General features: G+C 36.4%; 1 protein-coding gene across 4 annotated transcripts in view; it reads left to right on the top strand.

Annotated features, from left to right (window-relative positions):
* PARG (poly(ADP-ribose) glycohydrolase) overlaps positions 1-21,228 on the top strand; it is a 142,417-nt gene that overhangs the window by 5,392 nt on the left and 115,797 nt on the right. For all 4 annotated transcript variants that reach the window (XM_005671222.3, XM_013983452.2, XM_005671221.3 and 1 more), the window contains exons 2-7: positions 736-802; positions 1,422-2,405; positions 3,309-3,492; positions 8,994-9,116; positions 9,249-9,332; positions 14,157-14,231. In XM_005671222.3, the coding sequence (XP_005671279.2) occupies positions 765-802; positions 1,422-2,405; positions 3,309-3,492; positions 8,994-9,116; positions 9,249-9,332; positions 14,157-14,231 (1,488 nt within the window). In that variant the 5' untranslated portion in view covers positions 736-764. The remainder of the gene's footprint in view (positions 1-735; positions 803-1,421; positions 2,406-3,308; positions 3,493-8,993; positions 9,117-9,248; positions 9,333-14,156; positions 14,232-21,228) is intronic.

The following is a 21,228-nucleotide window of genomic DNA, read 5'->3' as shown; positions in this document are numbered from 1 at the left end:
AAGAATTGACCTAATCATATTTCTCCCCTAAATCCAATTCTCTTATATTCTAGATTTCTGTTTAATGCTGTCATCATGTTTCAGGTCTCTCAAGCTTAAAGCTTAGTATCACCTTTAACTTCTATCATTGTAAAGTCTGTAGTGATTCTGACTTGTCAAGTTTTACTCTCTATTCTAACAAGGACTAGTTTTGGTCCTTGGCCAGTAGTTCTCCAACCTTGCTAATCATCAGAATCACTTTTTGAAAAAAATAGATTCCGGCTCCCCTCATGGCTCCATCATCACGTATAGATTTTGATTCAGTAGATGTAGATGTGGTCCTCGGATCCATTTGTTATTGGCCTCCTGAAGATTCATGGTTTGGGAACTATTGACCTAGACTATTAGCCTCCTCCGAACCACGTCTGCAGTCTACACCACTACTTACTACAATGCCTTGATCCTTAACCCACTGAGTGAGGCCAAGGATTGAACCCGCATCCTCATGGAAGCTAGTTGGGTTCCTTACCGCTGAGCCAGAATGGGAACTCTCCTGTACCAACTTTTTAGAGGCTGGTCTCTTTCTGATACACGCCAAATGTATTTATATTTATGTTCTTGTTTGATTGTTGAAGGAGTGATCAATCTTTGGTTTACAACCTAGTATAGTGCCTTAGGTATATGTATGCTGCTATATGTATTTTCTCTTTGAGGGCATGCATCGTATACATTATTATTATTATTTTTTTTTTACAGTTTTCAAGCAAAAGACTATTACCAGTTGGATGGACACTAAAGGAATCAAGACAGCTGAATCAGAAAGGTATACATGCCTATATAGATAAATGAATAATATGACATATACATATTTTATTGTGCTTCATGCCATATTCTGTCCTTCTTGCTTTCCTGTTTATCTTTACTTACTTTGATTCATTCTTTCGGTTTATAAATAATAATTTTTTAGAGTCTCCTATGTGCCAGAGGTGGTTCAGTATACTTGAGATACAGAGATGAAAGACGAAGTCTCTGTCTTTAAGGTGCTTATGGTGTAGTAGTGTTGACAGACACCGATACCCATGATTGTTACAACATGGTGTGGTAAATGCAGCAATAAAGGTATAAACAAGGTACAGTGGTGGATAGCATATAGAACAATCAGCTTTACCTTTGCAGGAAAGACTGCATAGGAGGTGAGTGGAGTTTAACACTGCACTCTGGCAGGTAATAGCCAGGCAGACAAATGGGGAAAAGACATTACAGTCAAATGTGCACAGACATGGAGTCATGAAAGAGCATGCTGTGTGCTCAAATAATCACAAGCAGTTTAGTCATTGCTATGACATTGTAGGAGTGGGTTCTGATAAGTGTTTTTTTTTTTTTTTTTTTTTGCATCATAAGTTCTTTCTGTGGTATCATTAATTCTTTCTATTCTCTTGTAGTTTGCATAGTAAAGAAAACAACAATACAAAAGAAGAATCCATGATGAGTTCTGTACAAAAAGATAGCTTTTATCAACGTAACATGGAAAAATTAGAAAATGTTTCTCAGCTAAGTTTTGATAAATCATCAGTTGAAAAAAGTACACAATATTTGAACCAGCATCAGACTGCAGCTGTGTGTAAGTGGCAAAATGAAGGGAAACACACAGAGCGGCTTTCGGAAAGCGAACCTCCAACAGTAACTCTGGTACCCGAGCAGTTCAGTAATGCTAATGTTGATCAGTCACCCCAAAATGATGATCACAGTGACACAAATAGTGAGGAAGGTAGAGATAATCAACAATTTTTGACACCTGTAAAGCTTGCAAATGCAAAGCAGACAACTGAAGGTGAACAGGCCAGAGAAGTCAGAAGTCACCGGAAGTGCAGCAAGGCTTGCCATCCGGCAGAGGACTGTGCAGGGTGTCAGCAGGAAGAGGTAGACGTGGTGCCAGAGAGCCCCTTGTCAGATATTGCCTCTGAAGATATTGGTACCGGACTGAAAAATGCCAACAAACTGAGTAGACAAGAAAGTAGCCTAGGAAATTCTCCTCCATTTGAGAAAGAAAGTGAACCTGAGTCGCCAATGGATGTGGATAATTCCAAAAATAGTTGTCAGGACTCAGAAGCAGATGAAGAGACAAGTCCAGGTTTTGATGAACAAGAAGACTGTTCCTCCCAAACTGCAAATAAACCTTCAAGGTTTCAAGCAAAAGAAGCTGACACTGATTTGAGGAAACGGTCCTCTGCTAAGGGAGGAGAGATTCGACTACATTTCCAGTTTGAAGGTGGAGAGAGTCGTGCTGGAATAAATGACTTAAATGTCAGATTACTTGGAAGTACTTCTAGCCTAAATGTTGAATGCAGAAATTCCAAACAACATGGAAAAAAGGATTCTAAAATCACAGATCATTTCATGAGAGTACCCAAAGCAGAGGACAAAAGGTAATTTTTTCCATCAAGAGTATCTCCAATAGTGTAATGTGTTTTAAAATTTTGTAAAGTGGGGGTTAACAGAGTTAGGGTTTACACTGAAGCAAAGAAAGAGTTGTGTTTCTTATGAATTTTTTTATGCTATTAAACCTAGACTCAAAATTTTAAATTCTAAAAAGCCCAAAAGACAGAAAACAAAAGGTAAATAATTATTGTTAACCAGATTTTAGGTTTATGAACTTCCTTCTGAAATTGATGGGAATTACTAGGACATAAATACATTGATGCTAACTCCTGTTTTCTCAGGCCATTGTATATGCGTTTTCCTTAATGCTCTGATGTTGCAGGCAGGTGGTAGTGTACTCACTTCACAAATGAGGAAATCTAGATTTAGGCTAGACAGTTCACTAATACTATGTAACTCTTGGATAGTAAAGCTGGGATTTAAATCCATTACAAAAAAATGTAAAAGGTATATTTATGCATTTATCCCATATGATATCTTAAAGCCTACTCCGTAATTTTTGTGATCTTTTGGCAAGCATAGTTCACTTCATTGAAAATTACTGTCTGGAATCCTGAGAAGTAGCTGATACTTTGAACCGTGACTCATTTGGCAGTGTCCATATTCTTCATGGTCTCTTTCTTCAGAAGGTGATTTTTGTGTGTTGGAAATTCCTTCCACAGACCATTGAAAATAAACTCTTGGATTTTACTGTAAGCCTTGTAAGGTTTTTTTGTTCTGTTTTGTTTTGTATTGTTTTTTTTTGTTTGTTTTTTTCCTAAATACCCAGGAGAAAGCAAGTTTGGCACATTTTAAACAATAACATTCTGGGTAAGTTTTTTTTATTTGTGTATCCAAGTACATTTAAACAGTAAGTGGTTTGTGACCAAATACATTTGTTTTGACCTTAGAAAAGAACAATGTGAAATCAAACATCAAAGAACAGAAAGGAAGATCCCTAAATACATTCCGCCTCACCTTTCTCCAGATAAGAAATGGCTTGGAACTCCTATTGAGGAGATGAGAAGAATGCCAAGGTGTGGGACTCGGCTGCCTCTCCTGAGACCATCTGCCAGTCACACAGTGACTGTTCGGGTAGGCATTACCTCTTACCTATACAGAGAGAAGGTACTAAGTCTTAATTTATTGTGATACTTATTAATGTGAAAAACAAAGGCATAGAAAGTGCTTCTCTTTTCTGTGGATATAAAGTACTGAGAAGTCTACAGGGAGTTCCCGTCGTGGTGCAGTGGTTAACGAATCCGACTAGGAATCATGAGGTTGCGGGTTTGTACCTGCCCTTGCTCGGTGGGTTAATGATCCGGCGTTGCCGTGAGCTGTGGTGTGGGTTGCAGACGCGGCTCGGATCCTGCGTTGCTGTGGCTCTGGAGTAGGCCGGTGGCTACAGCTCCGATTCAACCCCTAGCCTGGGAACCTCCATATGCCGCGGGAGCGGCCCAAGAAATAGCAACAACAACAAGACAAAAGACAAAAAAAAAAAAAAAGAAGTCTACAGAATGGAAACCTATAACCATGGCTTACTTAATACGGTACTTAACAAATCCTTAAGATGAATATTGTCAGCTGATGAGAAAATTGAATTTTTCTGTATTTTTAAGAAAATTTATTGGATTTAAAAAATTTCAATTGACAGTATTTATTGAGTACCTACTACATATTAGGTACTAAAATTCAAAGTTGTAAATGGTTCAGTATCCTCAAATCATTCTCTAGTTTTACCCTCTTTTCTGAGCTTTAGATTCTTCTAGACAGCTCAGTCACTGTCCCACAGGTATCTCATACTCTACATTTCTAAACCAATCTCATTTTAAAAAGTTGGCAGCCATCACCATAAGCTAATTTTAGATGATTTTTGTCACTTTTTGAGTAGTTTCAAATAGTCATCTCATTTATTAGTTTCTGTATTAGATTTCACAGGGACTACCTAAAATCCCTTTTCTTGTATTACTTAGTCTAATGTAATTAAATATTTTGAAGTACAAAATTTGTTAGTGTGGTTAGGTAGCAGCAACACTGAGTAGGGTGGTGGAGTTTGAGCTGAGAGAAGATGAGCAGAAATTACTGAGGTGAAGTTAGTAAGGCAAGGGAATTCCCCACCAATATATAACCTGTATGGGAAAAGGCTGTGTAGTTAAAAGTGATTTGTTTTTAGAAATGAAAAAAAAAAATTGATTTGCTCGAGCCAAGATTGTGGATGGAAGTGGTGGAAGAAAAAACTTGAAAAGTGGATCGGGTCCATATCATAGAGGGATTCAGGTGCCAGGAACTGGACTTGAGTCTGTAGGAACTGGAGATCATTAAAATGTCTGTCAAACAATAGTTATAGAGCAGGATTGATCAGACCAGCTATATGTAAGGAAAATTGAAATGAGGATACATTGGAAACGGGGAAAGGTGATATATATATTTATATAAGAATAAATATAAATATATATACACACATATATAAATATAAATATATATATATAAGTATATATATACACACACACATACAGTTTTTTGGTTTTTTTTGGCCGTGCTTGTGGCGTTGGAAGTTCCTGGGCCAGCGAATGAACCCGTGCCACAGTAGCAACCCAACCTGCTGCAGTGACAACACTGGATCCTTAACCTGCTGCGCCACAAGGGAACCCCTGAATTATGTTTTTAACAATGAAGAACCTTTAGTAAAAGAATGAGTGAACTCAAATTTTAATGCTTAATACCATATTTTAACCAGCAGACTCTACTAAGAGAACTTATTTTTGGGCAGACCGTACCATCAAGATTCTCTTGCCACTGCACTGCTGTTTGACCAAAGAATGTTCTTAAACATCAAAAAAAAGTTATCATTTGCAGCTCTTTAGGTGTGTGAATGTGATTGTCCTAATTCCAGATAAGAGATATAAACAAATAGTGGGTTGGTTTTTTTTTTTTTTTTTTTTTTTTCTTTCCCCTACTCACTGCATATGGAATTCCTGGGCCTGGGATTGAATCCAAGCTGCAACTGTGACTTGCTCGACAGCTGCAGCAATGCTAGATCCTTAACTCACTGCCACAGGGGGAATTCCAAATTAAATAGTAGGTTGATGTAAATTTTAGCTGTCATCTCTAACTCCCAATTTCAAATTTTATATTTCTTAAAACAGCCTCACTACCATTTATTGATGTTAGAATAAGTAAAATTATTGTAAAAATTACATTTATGAAAATATTTGTTTGATTTTGTTTTGTTTTGTTTTAGGGCCACACCCATAGCACATGGAGGTTCCCAGGCCAGGTGTCTAATCGGAGCTACAGCTGCCGGCCACAGCAACAGCCGCACTGGATCTGAGTTGCGTCTGCAACCTGTACCACAGCTCACGGCAATGCCAGATCCTTAACCCACTGAGTGAAGCCATGGGTTGAACCCGAAACCTCATGGTTCCTATTCAGATTGGTTTCTACTGTGCCACAATGGGAATTCCTGTTTAATTTAAATATAAGATTTCATAGGAAAAAAAGTTCTGCTAATTACAAAGGTTTGAAAATGACTGAAGTAGGGTAGTAACTGGGAATAAAAAGGAGAAAATAAATGTTTGCACTATTTTGAGGTGAAATTGATAGGACATGGTGAATTCTTAAGTATGGGTAAAAAGGTAAAAGGAAGCATCGATAATGTCTCTAAAATTAAGAAAAGACTTAGATGGCTGTCAAGATGTTAATGGTAAAGATTTAGAGAAAAGATTGGTGGAGGTAAGTTATATTTTGACTCTTCTGCTTCTTCTCTCTTGTTGCCCACAAAGAAAACCTAAAACATCTAAGCCATCATTACCTAATCTCTGTAATCACTGTTTACTTATTTGTTAGCTATCCAGTGACCCATGAATTTATAAATGTTTAAGTAGTGTGAGGTCATTGGGAAAGAAAAAAAAGCAACTGTTTTGTGAAAGTATGTACCTCAGGGTGTTCCCATTGTGGCTCAGTGCATTATGAACCCCACTAGTATCCATGAGGATTCGAGTTTGATCCCTGGCCTTGCTTAGTGGGTTAAGGATCTGGTGTTGCTATGAGCTGTGGTATAAGTCGCAGATGCAGCTTGGATCCCGCATTGCTGTGGCTGTGGTTTAGTCTTCAACTTCAGTTATGATTCGACCCCTAGCCTGGGAAATCTCCATATGTTGTGGGTATGGCCCTGGAAAAAAAAAAAAAAGCATATACCTCAGAAAACCCAGTCTCTTATTGGTTCTTTTCCCAGAGTTTAACTGTTTTTTTTCCTATATTCTTTTTCCTGAATATGGTGATATATGTATAATTAATAGTTATTACATGAATAGTCCTTATATTTCTAAAATGACAGACGTTAATAGTTACAGAATTTGATTAAAATAAAGCTGGTATTTAGCATTAGAAATGTAAGGTAATCTGATGCTGAGTATGTGGCCCTAAAAAGACCAAAAAAAAAAAAAAAAAAGAAAAGTGCAAGGTAATCTGAAATTGTAGGACATGATAGTGCTTGAACTATCTGTAAACGTGTTACACACATGTGCATACCCACACATTTAGACAGGCGGACACACAATACATATTCTTGTATATGCGTTCCCTTATGTGTGAAGCCATACTGGTACTTGTTTGGTCACCTCAGATTATATGCAACATCTTTACAGAATCACCTTTGGGGGTTCCCATGTGGAGGTGAAAATACTTTTGGCACAGTTGATGACTCAGTCACTTTTGACTCTTGACCATTCTTTTGGCAAGGAATATTCTCATTCTTTGGCTTCCTTGATACCATATAATCCCAATTTTCTTCCTATCTTCTTAGTCATTTCTTAGGTTCCTTTTAGCTATTTTTCATTAAATGTTGTTGGAGTTCACCCAGGCTTTTTCATAGCTCCTCTTTTCTTCTTCTATCTCTGGGTAGTCCTAACACACTCTCATGGTTTTAATGGTCATCTGTATAGATGGCCTACAAATTTATTTCTCCTGGGTTGCAAGCTTTTTATGAAGCTGCCTTTTTGAGAGTCTTTTGTTCCTTTTTTGAAGAACGGTCTTCCTTCCACCTTTTCCTAGTTACCTTTTTTTAACCTTTGGAGTTGAGCTCAATTGCTGTTTCCTCAAATAGCCTTCTCTAAGCTCACCAGATAAGTTATAGAAATGTTCTTATAACACTATGAACCTCTAGTTCATAGCATCCTACAGTTGAAATTTTATATGTATTTAGGTGATTATTTGATGATCTATAGTGAAGTTGATTCATACTATAGCATGGGTGAACCTTGAAAACATTGTGCTTGAGTGGGAGGCCAGACACACAGTCACATATTATATGATTCCATGTATATGAAATGTCCAGATTAGGCAAAATGTTAAATTTTGTGGATTTTTTGGTTTGTCTTGTGGTTTGGGGAAGTTTGGTTTTCTTTCTTTCTTTTTTTTTTTTGGCTGCTGTGTGCAGCAGGTTGATGTGGCATCTCTGTTGTGGGATTTAACTCAGGCTGCATTGGTGAAAGCACCAAATCCTAACCTCTAGACAACCAGGAAACTCCCTTTGCTGTTTTAAAATTTCTTCTTCCTCAAACGTTTACTTAGTGTTTATTATAAGTGACATATATGTGTGTGTGTATGTATGCATATATATACATACATGTGTGTGTGTATATATAGTCACACACACACACGTATGTATATTTACATATATAGTTCATCCTTGAACAACTTGAAGGTTAGGGATGCTGACCCTTGAAAATCTAAGTATAACTTTACAGTTGGCCTCCCATCTCCAAATTTCAGTATTTACACGTTCCGTCAACCACTGAATGTGTAGTGTTATAGTATGTATTTATTGAAAAAGATCCTTGTATAAGTGGACCCATGCAGTTCAAACCCATACTGTTCAGTGGTCTACTGTACATATGAATTCAGGTAGACATATTAAAAACACACGTCAGGCTCTGTTGTAAGTATTCAAAATACAAAGTTAAAGTAATCATTATTCTCAAGAAATTTAGAATCTAGTGGGGGAAGGGGAGAAAGTGTGATAATGATCTAATAAAACAAGAGGAAATAAACTTACTGCCTATTAGAAAATTTTTAAAGACTTCTTAGAGGAAATGAAAATTGAGCTAAATCCTGAAGGTTAGAATAGACGCTTAATCAGATAGTGTTTTGGGTAAGAGAGGATGTTAAAAACTGGGAACATCATTTGGAATTGAAGTAGGCAGAGTGGAGCCGTTATAGGATTAGAAGCTTGGGGATACTTTAGAAAGATAGTATTATTCCCAAGTGGGGATAAAAGGCTTTATGGGGGATGAATGTGTCTGGGAGCAGTTGGAGTTAGGAAGAGGGATAGAAAGCCGTTGGCAGAAATTCACGCAAGAAATTAGAGGCCCAGAGGGCTGGATGGGATGAAGATAGAATGCATAGGACATGGTGACTTGGAAACTGATTAATTTCGAGTAAGGAGTGGGAACAACTGTAAAGGGCTTATGAGATTTCTTGCCTAGGTGCTGGTCTGTATTTTATAGCAGTTGCTTCGGTTGCTTTGTTTGGATTATTTTGTGAAGATTTGCCTAGTTTTTATGCACTTATAGTTTTCTTGTTTACCTCTATTTCAGGTAGATCTTTTGCGAGCAGGAGAAGTTCCTAAACCTTTTCCAACACATTTTAAAGATTTGTGGGACAACAAGCATGTTAAGATGCCTTGTTCAGAGCAAAACTTATACCCAGTGGAAGATGAGGTGAGAATAAAACTGATGTTCTTTTAATTCTTTTAGTCTCTGAAAAATATTTTAATACTTGCTGTTGGATTCCTGATTCTATAATGTAAAAAATCTGGGAGTAGTTTCCTCATGTTTTCCTTTTCCTTAAAGAATGGTGAGCGAACTGCAGGGAGCCGGTGGGAGCTCATTCAAACTGCACTTCTCAACAAATTCACTCGACCCCAAAACCTGAAGGTATGTTTTTTTGCTTTTCTTGTTTTTTTTACATGTAGTTCTTATGGATGGGCCCTGGTCTCCTTCCTCAGAGACATTTTTTGATCTTTAATAGACATATAAATAACAGCATTATTTACATGCGAAGTACCTGCTTCCTGAGGAACTCTCTTTAGAGACATTCTTGGGTTTCCACTCCATCACTGAGAAATGAGTAGAAGAATTGGGAGTTGTAAATGACTTGCCCGGAGCCACGCAGAATAATTTGGAGAACCAGGAATAAGACCTCTGTTTCTTGATTCCCCCATGCAATTTCCTTCAGTCCTAGCTTCTCTTTTATTTTTGTTTTAGAATGAGCATACTTCTGAGATGTCTTTAAAAGTAAATTAGGGAAGAATTATGACTTCAGCAGTATTTGCCCAAAGGGAAGCTGGTTTCCTAATGATTAAAGTATACATTAAACATTCTGTTTTTTATTGCTCTTTATGTAGCTTCTAGCAGTTTCATAATTTATTTATTAATCTTATTTTTTGGCAAGATTTTGATTTCTTAAAAAAAATTGAGATTGTAGGGACAACCATTAGATTTTTTTTTCTAATATTTAAAATATGAGTGAATAAATGTTTATCTTTGGTAATATAGCCTTATGTAAATTTTAAAGTTTTTGTAACTGTCAACTAACAGATTTTTTTTATACTTCTGAGAGAATGTGTTTCATTTTCTTTGAGAAACTAAATTTGTCATGTATAGTTTCTCAGGTTTTTATACTGTTTTCCTATTTATACTTACAAATTATTCTTTAAAAAGAGCTTTTCTGCAGCTCTTTTTTCATAACATGGAAAACATTGCTATGTTGTCCCATAATGTATTTTGAAAATTTCATTTCTTGGGACAGTATTTCTCAATTTTGAAGTACACCCCTTGAATAGGAGAAATTCTCAGGGTTTGCCAGATTTTACTTATTTTTAATATAATGTTAGTTACATATGTACAGACATAAAACTAAATATAAACTATAATTATCCAGCATGTCAATTTGATTTTTTTCCATTTTAAATTATGAACCATTGTTTGAGTTATGTTCATTATCACAATGAAAGCAATTTGTAATCAATATTCCTTTTTTGTACAGAAGTTTTTAAACCACTGATCTAAGCCCCATAATACTATGCTGAGAAACATTTAAAAAATTCTGTATAAAGGAAAAATTTCCTTTTTTATTTTTTTATTTTTTGCATTCACGGCATATGGGGTTACCAGGCTATGAGTCAAATTGGAACTATAGCTGCCGGATCCAAGCTGTGTCTGCGACCTACCCACAGATCATAGCAATGCCGGATCCTTAACCCCCTGAGTGGGTCCAGGGATCGAACCACAACCTCATGGTTCTTAGTTGGATTCATTTCCTCTGCACCACAACGGGAACTTCCTCTTCTTTTTTTTATTTACTACTTTTCTTACTAATCACAAACAGTGGATGTTGGTAGAGGCAAAGGTGGGATTTCCATGCACAACATCTGCTTGCAGGTAAATGATAGTGACCACTTTGGTCCAGGTTCTTTAGAATTTGACATTCCTATACTGCAGTGTATCTTAGGATGGCTCAATCTTTCCACCATCTTTATCTACTTAAAGTACCAGGAGTTCCCATCATGGCTCAATGGGTTAAAAACCTGATAGTATCTGTGAGGATGTTGGTTCAATCCCTGACCTCGCTCAGTGGGTTAAGGATCTAGTGCTGCCATGAACTGTGGTGTAGGTCATAGATGCAGCTTAGATCCCTTGTTGCTGTGGCCTAGGCTGGCATCTGCAGCTCCAATTCAGCCCGTAGCCTGGAAACTTCCATATGCTATGGGTGTGGCCCTTAAAAAAAAAAAAAAAAAAAGGTACCAGCTTTCATTCCTACATGTGTTGTTTTTATGGGCCTTTGTGTTCATTCCAAAATTATAATTATAAATGCACAAACACAAGCAGGCCGCCAAAGAATACTATCCATACTCCATTTGAGAAATATTGTCTTAGGGCCTTTATGACCTTAAAAACAAAATTATTTAAGGATTTTCATATTTTTTTCTTTAAGTGCAAACACAAAATAATCATTGCTATTCACCTCTTTTAGCAATTCCATGGTGCTCCATGATTACTTTAGGAAGGGGTAATTGCTGTAATCCGAATTTCCCTTTCTCGTTTATTTTATGGTCGATTCAACAAAATAGAATAACCCATCGAGATTTTCTTCTATCTGCTTATGGTAATTGTTTCCTTTGCTGAAAGAACAGTATGAGAGGAAGGGGGAATCATTAAATCCCTCTTATTGAATATAGTAATCTTTTTGTTTTTATGGCATTCGATGTTGAATTAAAAGGGATTAGAAATGTTTAAGTTTTAAAAGGCAGTATCTTCAACAGTTGATTTACATTGTAATATTTCTATAATGTGTCTACTGATTTGCAAAGAATGGGCTTCTTTATGCTTTAACTAATTGTGCTTATTATGAATTATGAACTAAATAAACCTCATTCAGTAGTTGATAGCTCATATAGAGTAGCATCCAGGTTTTCTAGTGATAGTGATAAGTCTATGTCATGGTAGACTGCTTCTGAGATTTGAAGACTGAAGTAAGAGTAAATATTAGTTACAGGTTAAAGCTAATTCTAAAGCCTCATTAAAGAATTAGAGTGTAAATGCTACTTAAAATGTTTTTCTTTGCTAACTTTGAGGAATAATCTACGTGTAAGAAAGTGCATCCTTTTAAAGAACGCAATTTGATAAGGTTTGACATTTGCGTATACACCTGAACCCCCCACTACAATCAGGGTACCGACTATTCCTGTCACACACACCTCTTACTTTTTGGCAGTCAATTTCCTCATTCTGTACTGGCCTCTGGCACGTATTGATCTGCTTTTAGTTTACGTTTTACATGAATAGACTTTCATAGAATGTATGCTAGTGTGTCTGACTTCTCTCACTTCCATGGAGACTTTTGAGTTTCATCTGTGTTGTTGAGTGTATCACTTGTTTTTTCCAGTGTATGCATTGTTTGTCCATTCACCTGTTATGAACATTGCTGTTTAATATTTTGTGTGAGGTCTTGAAATCAGATACCAGTAATGAGGGGAAAAAAAATCCTTAAAATCTTTTCTTTCTTAATGGGAAATTTTGTATTATGGCTGTGAGAGAAAAATAAAAGCTTTTTCTTACCAGGTTATTTTATGGTTGGTGCATTTTCTTTTCTCTTTTGAAGAAACTTGGGTATTTTCTGATTTCAAGTAAATAATATACATTTCATTGGTTCATTTTTTAACCTAGATGCTTGAAGATAATTTTTGAGGAAACTCTTTGGTAGAGGGTTAGTTTTTAAAAACGTCTTCAATGATGAAATTTAGAAGGTTGATAGTAATAATTCAACACAGTGTTTTTCAGTCTTAATATGACTTCAGTAAAATTTCTCAGTATGTATTATGATTAAAATATTTTCTTATAATTTCTTTCTCTTTATTACTTTATTAATTTAAATATATTATACAACATAATAAAAAATAAAATGTAAAAGAATGAGATAAAATATAATTATAAATAGTAGTTCTTGGAGTTCCTGCTGTGGTGCAGCAGAAACGAATCCACCTAGTATCCATGAGGATTGTGGGTTCAATCCCTGGTCTAGCTCAGTGAGTTAAGGATCAGGCACTGCAGTGAGCTGTGGTGTAGGTTGCAGATGTGACTCGTATCCAGCATTGCTATGGCTGTGGTGTAGGCTGGCAGCTACAGCTCGAATTCAACCCCTAGCCTGGGAACTTTCATATGCCATGGATGCAGCCCTAAGAAGCAAAAATAAATGAATAAATAGTAGTTCTTTCTGCATAACAAATGGCTTGTCTTATGCATTCTCCACTAACCAAGTAGAAAGTAATGCCTCTTCATGTAGTTAAACATTACCCCAGTAGATGGCGCACTAGTTTAACTTTTTACAAAAATATGTGATTTACGTGCCCTTCCGGAGTGTGGGGGGAGACAACCATTTATATATAGCTTATAAACATAGTGATAATAAAGGGAAAAAAAACTATTTTAGGCCTTAGGTTGGTGCGTCTCAGTCCTTTTTCCATTTATTGCCCTCTTCCCCATGGAGCCTTTTTAGATACTTTTTTCCTGATTTACTGTCCTCACGAAATTATAATCCTAATACACAGAATATCTGTATATATAGTGTGACCCTATTGAGGGCCAAAAGTCAGTATAATATTTACTTTTTTAAAATCTCTCCAAATCCAATATTTGTTTGCTTGGATTATATCACCTCTGCCTAGAATGCATGTTTTAGAGCATGTTTATTTATGTATTACTTGACTTTTCTAATCTCATTTTTTTCTTAAGTGAATAGTAAATTAGTATGCATTCTGTTTGTTCATGACTACTGATGTGGAATAGCAAATGGTAGGAGGAGACTTTTCCAACATTAAGAAGAATATTGGAGGAGTTTCCATCATGGCTCAGTGGTTAATGAATCCGACTAGGAACAATGAAGTTGCGGGTGTGATCCCTGGCCTTGCTCAGTGGGTTAAAGACCCGCGTTCCCATGAGCTGTGGTGTAGGTCACAGACGCAGCTCGGATCTGGCATTGCTGTGGCTCTGGTGTAGGCTGGCAGCTACAGCTGCAATTAGACCCCTAGCCTGGGGGAACCTCCATATGCCGTGGGAAAGCCCTAGAAAAGGCAAAAAAACAAAAAAAAAACAACAAAAAAAAGAAGAATATTGGAAATAGTTTATATTAGAAGTAGACAGGCTCTTCATGGATAATTCACTTGACTAGATCATGAAGTTTTGTTTATGTTTTTTCCATAGGATGCTATTCTGAAATACAATGTGGCATATTCTAAGAAATGGGACTTTACAGCTCTGGTTGATTTCTGGGATAAGGTAAAAGTATGCTTATTTCTTTAACTATGAAACTAATATGACAACTCTGATGGAAAAGCTTGAGAAAAATACCCATAATTCTGTCACACTGACACAGTTATCATCTTTTATTTTGGTGAGAAGTTTTCCTGTCATTTTATATGCATGTTTTAGGATCTAATTTTGATTTTTGCTTTATTCTGTCATAACAAGTTTTTTCTCTTGTACCATTTTCAGTATTATCAGATGGCTACATAATATCTCATGACTAGATTTGAGAATTTGATGAGTCATATATTCTCAAATATCTAGGTTGCATCCAGTTTTACTCTGTTCTCAATTTCGCTGCCGTAGCATCTTTGTATATATGTGTGTATAAGTATATATGTGTGTATAAACGTGTATATGTATATATGTGTTTTTCCAAATTCAGTATTTTTTTTAGGTGATTCCCAGAAGTTAGATGGCTAGGTCAAAGGCACAAAGCTTTTATGGCCCTGGACTTAAGCTGTAAAATCATTTTTCTACAGGGCATTGTTGCATTTAGCATGCTATCAGCAATGGGTAAGAATACTGCTTTCATAGTACTGTTCAAGAGTGGGAATCATCCGTTTAGAAAAACTGGCAGTATACCTTTTTATTTTTAAAAACATTTTATTTTGAAATAATGATTAGATTCACAAGAAATTGCAAAGAAATGTATAAGGAAGGTCCCATCAACTCTTCATCCCATCTTCCCCAATATTGATTGGTTAAATGAATATAATTCAATATCAAAAGCAGGAAATTGACACAAGACTGTGTTTGGATTTTACCAGTTCATATCTGTAGTTATTTGTGTGCACAATTATATAATTGTTGTTTCATATAACCACCACTGCAATCAAGATGCAGGACTATTCCATCACCACAATGCTCATTTGTACTGCCCATTATAGCCACATCAACTCCTTCCTAACTTCTGACAACCACTGATCTGTTGTCCATCTGCATAATTTTGTTATTCGAAAAGGTTATAGTTTGTAACCTTTTCAAATTGCCTTTTCCATATTCCTCTTGAATCCACCAGTATTTGATTCCTTTTTATTGCTAAGTAGTATTCTGTGATATAGATGTATAATAATGTGTTTAATCATAGATGCATTTTGGGACATTTGGGTTGTTTCCAGTTTTGGGGTGTTAAAACTAAAGCTGCTATGAACTTTCACCTGTATTTTTTTTTTTTTTTGCATAAACGTAAGAGAAATTCCTGAGAGTGCGACTGTTAAATTGTTTGATAAGTGTATTTTTAGTTTTAGAAGAAACTGCCAGTATGCTTTTGCTAGGTAAGTAAGCCCCCCCAGGAAAGATACTTTCATATTCAATCTATTTAAAAAATTTTTTTGGAGTTCTCTTATGGTGCAGTGGGTTAGGGATCTGGTGTTATTACTGTGGTGGCTTGGGTCCCTGCTGTGGTATGGTTTGTCCCTGGCCTTGGAATTTCCACTTGTCGAGGATGTGGCCAAAAAGGAATTTCTTTTGTAATTTGATTTTTCAGCCCTCCATTTTAGTTATCCATCTTATATATGTTTTGTTAATAATAGAAACAAAGTAATTTTTGAAGTGGAAATATTTGAAATAGTTTCAATATTACACAATTTTAACTTAATAGAGAATAATTATTGAACTTGAAAAATGTCCAATTTTTTTTCTTTATTAGAGTCTTCTTTAGCTTTTTTTTTTTTTTTCAGATAAATAACTCTGTGAGATAAGTTGATAATTGTTATTTCTATCATAAATGAGTAGTTAAAACTCTCTTGGCCCAAGTGATATAGTTTGGCCCCGGTAGGACTTTGTAACCCAGTCAGTGTTTTTTCCACTATTGCCTGCAATCACAATCTTACGTCCATCTGCACACACCCTCCCTTCCTACTTGCTGCTCATTTTCTCTGTAACAAGAGACTGATATTTCCCCTTACTCCACTTTTCTCTGTTGGAATTCTGTCTCTCCAGACATAATCTTCCTCTCTGCTCCTTCCAAAATGATATGTCACCTTTCTTTGAATGGCAATTTTTAAAATTTATCTGGCAGCCATCCCTCTGTTTGCCTTGCTTTTTTCTTGACAAAATGTTGACATCTTCTGATACATCAAAAGTATCTTTGGGCAGACTATCTTTCTTACCTTTGGGTTTCCTGTAGCATCTGTGTAATGCCTTCTTTAGCATGAGTGCCCTGGTAAGTAACTATGAGCTGAATTTCAACAGAAGAAAACCAATATGACCACCTGATCATGGTTACCAAGGTCAGGAGAATATTATCTAAAAATAACAGTTCGACTTAATAAAAATTGTTGCATTTCTGATTCTTTCTCTCCCTGCCCATGCACACCTCCAAATTTAATAGATTCTTCCTTCTCTGAGCATTTTTAGCTAAGGCTGTTTCGGTGTTTTCATTAGTTCATTTGCTATGATGATGCTGTACTGAGCATCTGTCTGTCCTCGAGGACTGCTGGTGGTGATCTAAAAGAGAGTTGTTGGTTAATTACATGGTCAGAAATAAAACATTAAGATTATTGTGAATCCTTATTTGGATTACAAAGAAGGAAGAGCCTAAAAATGTGAAAAATGTAATAGACAGTGGTATAAATAATACTACTACTCCCTTTTTTCCAGAAATGTTTTATTTCACAAAGTATTAGTGAGGCAGCATGATGTAAGCAGTAGCTTGCAGGTTTATCACGTATCTGAATCCAGGAGAGTTTATTAAAACAGATTGCTTCCCACTATCCTCTCGAAAGTTTCTGATTCAGTGGGTCTGAGATAAAACCTGAGACTTTGCATTTCTAATAGGCTCCTAGATTGTGTTGCTGTTACTGGTTCAGAGAATGTGCTTTGAGAACTTCTAGTGGAGAAAAGAGCATAGAATTAATCAGAAATGAGAATCATGAGTTCTTTGCCTCAACTCTCTATAACCTTGGGTAAGGCACCTGACCTCAGCATTAGGTAAAATTAAAATCGACAAAATAACCACTTTATCCATCTTTTTTTTTTTTTTTTTTTTTTTTTTTTTTTTTTTGTCTTTTTAGGGCCACACCTGTGGCATTTGGAAGTTCCCAGGCTAGGGGTCAAATTGGAACTGTAGCTGCCGGCCTGTGCCACAGCCACAGCAATACAGTATCTGAACCGCCTCTGTGACCTACACCACAGCTCATGGCAACGCCAGATCCTTACGTCTTTGAGTGAGGCCCTGGATCGAACCTGCGTCCTCATGGATGCTAGTCAGAGTCATTTCCGCTGAGCCACAATGGGAACTCCCCACTTTATCCATCTTAATGGCATGTTTTAAGGATCTAACTAACCAGTGTATCTTAAATCACTTTTAAAATTCTGGAGTAATAATCAATATGTTGCTACTTTCTTACCTCTGAAAACAGTTTGTTTTGCCTCTTAAAAAAATTATTTTCCATCATTAACCTATCTGAATTATAGAAAACTTGGAAAATATAGGAAATAAGACAATAAAAATTACTCATGATTTTGCTACCTGGAACAATCACTCTTAACATTTAAAAAAGGTAATTCTAGACAATTAGGTCCTATTTTATAGCACAGGGAACTATGTTCAATATCCTAGAATAAACTATAATGGAAAAGAATAAGAAAAAGAATATATGTATATATATGCATATATGTATACGTATGTGTGTGTATATATATATATATAGCTGAGTCTCTTTGCTATACACCAGAAGCTAACACTGCATTGTAAATCAACTATAGATCAATTTAAAAAAAACAAAAAATTTAAGAAAACTAAAAAAAAAAAAAGAAAACCCCAAAACCCCTAAAAATGTAGTTCTAGCCACTTACACATATTGAATGTGTATTTTTAAAAGTGTTACTTTTTTTTTTTTTTTTTTTGTCTTTTTATAGCTGCTTCCAGGACATATGGAGATTCCCAGGCTAGGGGTCAATCAGAGCTGTAGCTGCTAGCATACGCCACAGCCACAACAACGTAGGATCCAAGCTATGTCTGCGACCTACACTGCAGCCCATGGCAATACCAAATCCTTAACTCACTGAGCCAGGCCAGGGATCGAACCTGCGTCCTCATGGATACTATCAGATTCATTTCTGCTGAGCCATCATGGAAACTCCAAGTGTTACTATTTTATAATGAATATGAATATTCATATCCTGGCGCCTGAATATTTTGTGTCATTGTTATTTCCTCAGATTAGTTTCCTAGGAATATATTATTGGATCAGAAGGTATGTCGGTTTTGAGGCCTTTGATACAAGTTGCCAACATACCTTCCTAGTATGTTGTGCCAGTTTTCAGTAGGGTGTGTTAGTCCTACATCTCAGGTTGTCCTCAGTGTATTTACTTTCCAAGTGTGGTAATACATAAAGCACGCTGTACAGAGTCATCTGCAGAGTCAGGGCCTCATTTGTTTAAGTTTGTTGCTAAGAAAGTATGCCTAGCAGATATAAATCCTCTTGGAAAAGCAAATTGTGGCTAGAATAAAGTAATTTTCTAGCATCTATAGTTTGGGATATGAGAGTTCTCCAATTTAAATGACATTAATTCTCAGACTGAATAAGTACTTTTACTAACAAAATGTGGGATTTATAATAACAATTATAAATTTGAAATTACTTGCTTTCACAGGTTGAGATAATTTTTCTCCTGGGTATATCCTCCATATACTACATTTTTTCACAGACCTGAAGAAATGTGTTTAGCACATTTATTAGCATTTATTGAAGATGTGTACTAGAAAGAATATATTATTAAATTTAATCCTCAGATACTCTTGTGAAGTGTAGGTAGCAATTCATTTTACAGGAGAAAATAGATTTAGAGAGGTTAAGTAACTTGTTCAACATTATACAGATATTAAATGAATGAATCTAGATCTGAGCACAAAATAGGTATAGTCATTGAATACATGAAGGACTGTTAGGCTCCAGAGTCTGTATTCTTTTTATTGTAGTGATGCTTATCCTTTAAAAAACAATGAACCCTTTTATATAAGGCATTGTTCTATGAAAGGTAGATAATTGATTGACTGTCTTATCCTCAGAGCACAGAGGCCACTGGACAGGTCCATAGATGACTATAATAATTAAGCAACATTCTATAAAAAATGTTGTAGTAGAGTTTAGTGGGTCATGGAAGGGCAAAAGAGTTTTGTGTTAGTGGGCACATGTTATAGAGGACTAGTATTTGAGTGGTAAAGTGTAAAATGTATAGAGGAAAAATAGTTAAAGGAAATACATGACACAAATATCCTGTTAAATGAACTGACTTCTTTCACTTAGCATAATGTTTGCAAGGTATATCCATGTTGTGGCACGTAACAATACTTTGTACCTTTTTAGTACAAAAATGCTATGTAGTATTCCACTGTATGAAAATACCACATGTTGTGTTTCTATTCATCAGTAGATGAAAATTTGAGTTGTTTCCACTTTTTTGCTGTTGTCAGTAATGTTTCTATTAACGTTCATGGACAGATTTTTGTGTAGGCATATGTTTTCAGTTTTCATTGGTATATATACCTGGGAACTGCTGGGTTATGTGGGAACTCTTTGCTTAATATTTTACAGACCATCACACTGTTTTCCAAAGTGGCTGGATCACTTGACAGCCTACCAGCAATGCATAAGGGTTCCAGTTTCTCCTCTTCCTCACTTACTGGTGTGTGTCCTTTGGCTTTTAGCCATTTCACTTGGTTTGAAGTCGTAGCTCATTGTGGTTTGATTTGTATTTCTTTAATGGCTAATGATGTTGAGCATCTTATGTGCTTATTTGCCATTTGCTTTTGAGAAGTATCTATTCAAATCTTTTGCCCTTTTAAAAAACTGGGTTGCGTGTCTTTTTGTTGTTGACTTGTGTGTGTCAATTTTTGCGACCACTGCTGGATCCTTTAACCCACTGCATTAGGCCAGGGATCAAACCCATACCTCCACCATGACCTGAGCTGCTTAACCCTCTGTGTCACAGCAGGAACTCCCCAGCAACCATTCTATCCCTATTGAATTATCTTGGCACCCTTTAGAAACCAGTTGACCATATGAAGTTCCTGCTGCGACGGAGCAGAATCAGTGATGTGTCTGCAGCACCAGGACGCAGGTTTAGTCCCTGGCTGGGCACAGTGGGTTAGAGTATTCAGCCATTGTAGTATAGGTTGACACTACAGCTGGGATCTGACCCCTGGCCCAGGAAGTCCATGTACCATGGGGCATCCAAAAAAGAAAAAAGAAAGAAAGAAAAAAAAATTGACCATAAATGTGAGAGTTTATTTCTGGCCTCTCAATGCTATTCTGTTGATCTGTGTCTGACTTATGTTATCACCACACAGTCTTATTTACTATAGCTTTGTAGTAAATTTTTATTTTTTTAAATTTTTTTATTTTTTTGGGACTGCACCTGCAGCATGCGGCAGTTCCTGGGCCATGGATCAAACCCAAGCCACAGCGGTGACCCAAGCTGCTACAGCGACAATGCCCGGATCCTTAACCCACTGCACCAAAGCAGAGAATCTACTTTGTAGTAAGTTTTATTTTATTTTATTTTTTAATTTTTTTTGCCTTTTAGGGCCATACCTACAGCACATGGAGATTTCCAGGCTACTGGTTGAATTGGGACTGTAGCCACTGACCTACAATGCAGCCACAGCAATGCCAGATCTGAACCAGTCTGTGACTTACACTACAGCTCATGGCAATGCCAGATCCTTAACCCACTGAGCGAGGCCAGGAATTGAGCCTGCATTCTTGTGTATCCTAGTCAGATTCTTTTTGCTGAGCCACAATGGGAACTCCATGTAGTAAGTTAAATTGGGAAGTATGAGTCCTCCAGCTTCGTTCTTTTTCTCATTTGTTTTGGCAATTTTTTTTTTTTTCATTTCCATGGGAATTTTAGGGTCAGCTTATTAACTTCTAAAAAGTGTTAGCCGTGAAGGGCAATTTTTATAATCATATTAATAGAATCCAAACTACTTGTGTATCTTGAGTTAGGACCAATAATTTCA

The sequence above is a fragment of the Sus scrofa genome, chromosome 14, assembly GCF_000003025.6.
Source record: "Sus scrofa isolate TJ Tabasco breed Duroc chromosome 14, Sscrofa11.1, whole genome shotgun sequence".
Lineage (NCBI taxonomy): Eukaryota > Metazoa > Chordata > Mammalia > Artiodactyla > Suidae > Sus > Sus scrofa.
This window is presented reverse-complemented; position numbering and strand designations above follow the sequence as displayed.